At 37.4% G+C, this 7262-nt stretch overlaps 1 protein-coding gene across 1 annotated transcript in view; it reads right to left on the reverse strand.

Moving 5' to 3' along the window:
* The window catches only part of LOC149845781 (3-oxoacyl-[acyl-carrier-protein] synthase I, chloroplastic-like), a 109302-nt gene extending 104339 nt beyond the window's left edge, over positions 1-4963 (reverse strand). Inside the window, exons 1-4 of the mRNA XM_089995999.1 lie at positions 4676-4963; positions 4242-4600; positions 2753-3184; positions 2328-2501 (exon numbers count right to left, since the gene is read on the reverse strand). Coding sequence (XP_089852125.1) covers positions 2328-2501; positions 2753-3184; positions 4242-4600; positions 4676-4793 — 1083 coding nt within the window. The 5' untranslated portion in view covers positions 4794-4963. The remainder of the gene's footprint in view (positions 1-2327; positions 2502-2752; positions 3185-4241; positions 4601-4675) is intronic.
* Between the last annotated feature and the right edge of the window lie 2299 nt (positions 4964-7262).

A 7262-nucleotide genomic window follows, 5' to 3' on the forward strand; every position in this document is an offset into this window, starting at 1 on the left:
TTTGATAAAAATCGTAAAATGGTTCAAAAAATGATTTTCGGGCTCTACCGGGCCAGAGTGACACTGGAAATTGAGGTGTGAGCTGGATTGAACTGAAATGAACTGGATTGAGCTGAGTTTTAGGGTTTCAGAACTCAAATGGACTGACAAGACACTGACTCAACTGAACTTCCGGACTGAATTGTCAAAAAAAGCTGCCATTTTTAGAGAAATGGTGAGAAATGGTCCTTGGAGTGGAATGAATTGCAGACCAGAGCTGGGTTTGAGCTGGAACAAATATCAGTAACACTGAAATTAACTAAAATTGAAGCTCGAACACTAGCTCAACTGACTGGACTCAGCTCAATTTCAGTTAAATGAGTTGAAATGGTCTAAAATGGGCTCCTAGACATTTAAAAATGGATTTGAACTAAAACGGGAGCACTTGAACTCCTGGTGAGCTCAAGCTAGACTCAAGGGAATAGGATTGACTGGGAATGACTGACTCAGAGACAATTGGCTTGGATTTGAGTGAGAAATGAGCTCATTTATGAAGAAATGATCTCATTTTAGCAGGAATGGTCAGAAATGAAAATGATTGATTCATCGTGAGCTCAGATGAGCTTGAAATGACTGACAATCTAACTGTTCTGAACTGACCAATGAGCTTGGTTGACTTCGACTGACTGGGGGTCTGGGATGACCTAGGGGTAAAATAGTAATTTTCCTAATGAAAGTAGGTAAAATGGTAGTTTTCTGACACAAACTTGGGGTTAGCCTCCTACACTGACCTAACAGGGTTGGCATTCACACGAGGGATGTGTCTGAAAATGGATGAAAAAAATTTGGGATATTTACACCCACCAAAATAAACAGTAACCAAGTTCAGATAGTCACTAGGTCAGATATTTAAAGTTCATACCTGACCTGATATCATTCACTCCCAAATCCATTGCTATATTTATCAATGAGCCGAATCAATGGCAGGTTGGGTACATATACAAGTCTTTGCCATCAATCAGTAAGAACATCAGAGTGTAATGGTTGTGTGTTCTTTCTTCACCAGAAAGATTTAGACAAAGAAGGGGCATACCATATTTCACTGACTTGAAGAAAGTTTATGATAAACTCCTAAGACGATCGATCTGTTTAATGCTAAGAAAGAAAGGGATTTCGGATGTGTATATGAAAACTATCCAACACATGTATGTTTTGGCTGTTCTGTAAAAGCAATGTACAAAGAGATCATGTATTCCTAGTGAAGGTTAGGCTATATCAAGGATTTACCACAAGCCCTACCCATTTGCACATCTTCTATATAAGAAAGTCCTGTTGTTCACATATGACATAGTAGCAGGAGTGGGAAGAGAAAAGATGTTTAAGGGTTAGTAGAACAAAAGCAAAAGTACATGGACCAGACATTTATGCAAAGGCTAGTGAAGATGTTAATGAAAATACCACTGGTAAACTAAAGTGTGTAGTCTCTGTTATGCAAGATCATGCATTTAATGAAAATACCACTGGTAAACTGGTGCTAGATGCATGAAAGGAAGAAAGGACAGTCGAGTTTATATGATAAGCTGGTGCCTTTCCAATTAAAGGGTGATTTATATAAAATTGTAACAAGACCAAGTACAACTAAATTGAAAATGAGGGAAAGTGTATGCAGCTAAAATGTCTATGCTGAGGTGAATACCTGGAGTGACAAAGAAAGATGAGGTTAGGCACAAAACAGAGGCTAAGGAATAATATGAAAAGAAGAAGAAGAAGAAGAGAGAGAGAGGACTTATAGGAGAAATAGCATAGAATGTTGCCAGTATACAAGTTGGTGAGCTAGGATCTTTCAAACTAATCTTCTAGAATCTCAACCATTGATTAATTCTAAGCAATGAAAACCACCCTTACAACAGATACTATTTAATTATAAATTATAAGTATACTTACAATGAAAACCACTGTTACAGCAGACAATATTTAATTGGATTCTAAGTAACTAGTCACAGGTAATAAACTCCTAGGTGGGCATAGACCCTACGTGTGTGTATTCACATGTATGTGTTACCGTATGTGTATGTGGTTGCAAATGAAAACTACCACAAATTTGTAACAACATCATCTAATTTAAGGACTAAAACGTTCAGAAAATACATAGAAAGGCTTTACAATTATCTAGCAAAGAATTCAACTTAAAAAGTTAACCCATTTGTTAAAAAGGATTTTCATCAGTCAAGGCTTTCCACATTGGCACTTCTCAAGTTTCAAATGGGAATGAACAGGAAAATACCATAGCACATGGTTGAGCAAGATATAGAGATAAATCTTAATAATATAAAGATATAAATGCATACCTCTTCAGCATTCACACCAGCATCCTGAAGGCTCCGTTCTATGCATGATGAAACACCTAGACCATCTGCCCGAGGATCAGTCATATGATAGGCATCACAATTAATAGCGCCCCCTAAGTACTCTGCTATAATTGGTGCTCCACGTTTCATAGCATGTTCCAAACTTTCCATTACCTAGGAAAAAGTTAGTTAGTAAAAGAACAAACAATAAATAGACAAACAAGAAATACAGTTTATATATGCATGAACTTCTATGTCCATGCAGGTTAGAACCAAGTGATGCCAAAAGTCACATGAAATTTAGAACTTCATTCTGATAAGTTATATACTTTTAAAATGCAATGGGGAATAAAGAAGAATCAAACAGAGAACTTCATTCATTCTGAACGTCATAACAGTGTCTGAAACAAGTAGTTGGCATTTACCAGTACTCCAGCACCTTCACCCATCACAAAACCATCACGATCTTTATCCCATGGCCTTGAAGCAGATTTTGGATCATCATTTCTTTGAGAGAGAGCCCGACACGCAACAAATCCTCCTATACCTAAAGGGGTCAAGGGAGCTTCAGTCCCACCAGCGATCATTAGATCAGCTTCACCTTTGCGGATATGGTTAGCAGCAGCATAGAAACAATAATTGGAAGTTGCACACGCAGTAGAAATTGAATAGCTTGGGCCCATAAAGCCAAGTTCAATTGCAACCAATCCAGAAGCCATGTTAGTTAAGGTATAAGGGATAAAAAACGGGCTTATTTTTTTATAGCCTTTCTCAATAAGTGCTTGTGAAGCGTCTTTAAACACTGTAAGGCCACCCATACCAGTCCCTATCAGCACACCTGCCCGCTCCTTGTCAATCTACATAGCAGAACAAAAAACAATCATTTCCAAGAAAAGGAAACATTAATGGAAGCATAGTTCCCAATCGGTGCAACTAAAAGAAAGCAAACATTGAATTTAAATATGATAAATTACAGATTACAATCTAAAAAAATGAAGAGCTTAAATAAGCAGACGCTGCAGTTCAAAGCCTGAAAAAGTATACACAAGTATATCTTATACCCAAGCATAAAACATGCATTTCTGATGAAAGCGGCTTATCACCACAGACACTAATATTTTCTTTTAAATATATTGATTTTCTTCTACCAAAATCACAAAATTTTGACATTTATGGGCATGATCTATTTTTTGCTAAAGGATAAGGTTTTGTAATGTAAATCATACATCTCATATACATAGGTTGATTACTATCAGCTACTTTAAGAATATTTCGCTAGGTATACTTCTATGATAACGCCAATTCCACCATGAATCACTCGCAAGACGCTGCATAAGATTTTGTTTCCTCCATCATAATGGAGGAATCTATGCAAGCACATCTACAAAAGACTAATATCATGCAAATACAGATACGAAAATTTCACTGAATTTGTCATACTAATAATCAGTTCAACCCTAGTCTTTGAGAGGCCAAGTAATCAAAAGTATGGAAGGAAAAAGAAAGAAACAAAGGAAAACTGGATCTGAATGAGAAGCAGCAAAAGATTTCATTCATGGCTGCGCATCTTTCACTCGCCATCCAACCATCTCAAGATAACAGTTATCTCTACAAGTTGGGTGTCATTTTGTATTTCTAATTAACAACTAAAGATGCACTTGTCTCAAAGGTGCGCTCCAATACTAGGACTTTGCATTCCATTGGATTCTTAGTTTGGATGCATTAATAGTCATTCCAAGCCATGCAGTTGCGTGTTTGGTTGGAGCTACGATTTCAGAATCACAAGTCCAGCTATAATCCCAAAACCAAGAAAAAGGAATGGTTCATAGCATATAAGTACAAGGCAGGAAGTTATATTATAGAGAGAGAGAGAGAGAGATAAAAGAAAGGAAAAAAAGAAAATTTGTCGCTAACTTTGTCTAGTTTACTGAGCTCGAATCCAGCATTCTCCATCGCCTTCTTGCTACTGACGAGGGCATACCGAATGCAGTCGTCGAGGCGACGGTCGTTCTTGCCATCGATATACCCCTCGGAGCTGAACCCGCGGATCTGGCCGCCGAATCTAGTGGGGAAAACCGAGGCGTCGAACCGATCGATCGGCCCTATCCCGCTCTCTCCTGCCAGCAACTTGTCGTAGTAGGCGTCGACGTCGTTGCCGAAGACGGAGACGAGGCCCATCCCGGTGATCACAACGCGCTTTTTCGGATCGCTCTCCCGCTCGACGGCCGAATTCGCCCTCGGAATCAACATGCATTTCGCTCCAATTCCCCTCCCTTTCACAGGACCACAACCTCCTCAATCAGAAAGAAAGAAAGAAAGAAAGAAAGAAGGAAGTAGCAGTGCAGAACCTGAAATCTTGACAATTGCAGGGAGGGAAGAAGGATGGTGGTGCCGCCGGAGGCAGTCGGAATTGGAGTAGTGGCGGGAGGAAGAGGCGGTGGGAGTGGGAAGGTGCAGAGACAGCATGCTGCCTCTCCGGTGCCGGATTTTCTATGCGATTTACCGGTGACGGATTATTGCTAGTCGGGGGCGCAGGAGGAGAAGGATCCGTTTCAAGTTGCAGCTTCGATTTTATCGCCTGCCGAAGGTGCTGCAGCTCTGCCGGGGAGCTTCATGGCACGCTTCGAGTGTGAGATGGTCAGGGAGTGAGAGCGTCACCCGGAACTCGCACTGTTGTTGGTATCGTTTCATTTCGGACGATTCGTATCGTATCGTCCAAGATCGATACGAAACGAATTGATTTGTCTTATTTTTTTAAATAGTTGAAATATTTGTTTAATAATTTTTAATGATTTTTAATATTTACTGGCTCACGTCATCTTCCGATAAAAAATTGGCCGATTCAGTTCGATTCGGTTTAGAGTCTGAATCGTCCGATTTTATATCGTTTTGAAAATCGATTCAGGCTCGACTTCGACCCTGACAACATTCCCGAATCGCTTAGTCACTAGGAGGGAGGGTAACTCGGTAAGTTTAATTGTGTGAATGCGGGTGGAAATGTGGCTGAGCCATATCCGATCCATCATCCAGCTTCTCAGTAAGGCATACGACTGTCCACGTATGTCAAAGGCAGTAGTCACACGCTACTTTGGTTCCGTGTCAATAGGGACAGGGATCGGACTCGCAGACATGACTCATACATGTACAGTTATTATTTTACTATTTTTAATTACTTCGAATTTTATTCTGGTAAAATATAATTTTTAATATATTATAATATTAAAATATCTTTTTTTATTGATTAAAAAAACAAGAAAACCATGTCCTTTGTCTTATTTAAAAAAAAAATCATGAACTTGTACAAATGTTCGGTTGTTACCTGTATCTTTGTGACATGTCTTACTACCTCAATTTTTGTAGAATAAAAATAATCGAAGCTATGATACTTGATTGGATATATTGGATATATGTGGCTATTCAAACTCAAGAAAATCCTATTCAAATAAAATTTGGGTTGGATCTTTTGTTGAATTTAGATCTTAATTCAAACACATCCAACCCAAGGGCATAGTAGTAAATAAAAAAATGAGGGTTAATACAAAAAAAAAAGCAAGACTATTTTAGTAAAAAAAATGAGAAAAGCTAGAATAAAAAAAAAAGATAAGGAGATTTTGAAAATATAAGAAAGAAAAGGGGGAAGGTGAAATTTTATAAAAAGCGGCTCATGTGAGGCTGCCACGCGGACCTCCCCTTTGCCTTCTCAAACATTCTTTTTTTCTTTAGTTATAATATTCATAAATTTTTAATGTTTAATAAATTCTGAAAATCAAGTCTTTATGAATTCTGAACTAGTTTGGATATGATTTGAAGTCTAAAAATCTCGATTTGAGTAATTATTAGATCCAAACAGTGATTTGAACAAGTATTCAAACTTTTGATGAATCTAAACATAAAACTTTCCAAAGTCCACAGTTTAGGGACATATTCATGAATAATTAAATTGTCAAGGATAAAATGATAATTTATCACTCTAGTGACATATTCAGGTAAAATTGTCAACTATACAGGGGTAAAAAGGTAATTTTTATGTCAAGAGCATTTTCAAAAAATTAATACATTTGTCAAGAGTAAAATGATAATTTTTTATCTCAATGGTAAATTCGGGTAAATTTTCAAACCATTGTAGGGTAAAATAGTAATTTTTCATACCCAAGTGACACTCTTGTTACATGGGATCTGAATAAGGGTAATTCATGTATAAAATTTAGGTATTAAAATATGATTTAATATTTTATTATTATTTTAATATATTTTAATTAATAATATATAATTTTCAAAAAAACATGTCCTCAAAAACCATAGGATATTGAGTTATCAATGCATGCATAATAGTTTATGTGATTGCATTTTATTTTAAGCATGATTTAAATTAAATCATGCTTGTGCGCATGTATAGTAAATCATGACATGATAGGGTCATGCATGAAAGTGAATACAAAATTGTTATGAACATTCATGAGAGCATGTAAATTTAAATTATGCAAGTGACATAGATTTTGATATCATGCATGAGAGCATGTGAATTTGAATTATGCAAGTGGCATAGAGTTTTGATATCATGCATGAGAGTATGTAAGTTTGATGTGGCATAGACTTTAATAGCATGCATGAGATCATGTGAGTTTAAGTTATGCAAGTGGCATAGACTTTTGAATTCATGCATGAGGTCATGAGAGGGTTATCTTGGGAGTATATAATGCTTGGTTCTGACCTATGACTTAATAATGAAGATAACCCCATACCATGGGTCCATTTAAGGCGCCAACAAGGTTGGGCTCTCTAAAATGGTTGGATTCATTCTAATCTTGTGTCCTCTAGGGAGAGGGAAGGGTGGTACAAGTCCCGTGGGATATGTTATTTTTCGAGGGCTGAAGGTGCCTCTTGTTCCAGTCCCACGAAGGAGACAGGTCTACCAGTGAGTCCTAGGTGGTAGTA

The sequence above is a fragment of the Nuphar pumila genome, chromosome 2, assembly GCF_984573655.1.
Source record: "Nuphar pumila chromosome 2, dmNupPumi1.hap1.1, whole genome shotgun sequence".
Classification (NCBI taxonomy): domain Eukaryota; kingdom Viridiplantae; phylum Streptophyta; class Magnoliopsida; order Nymphaeales; family Nymphaeaceae; genus Nuphar; species Nuphar pumila.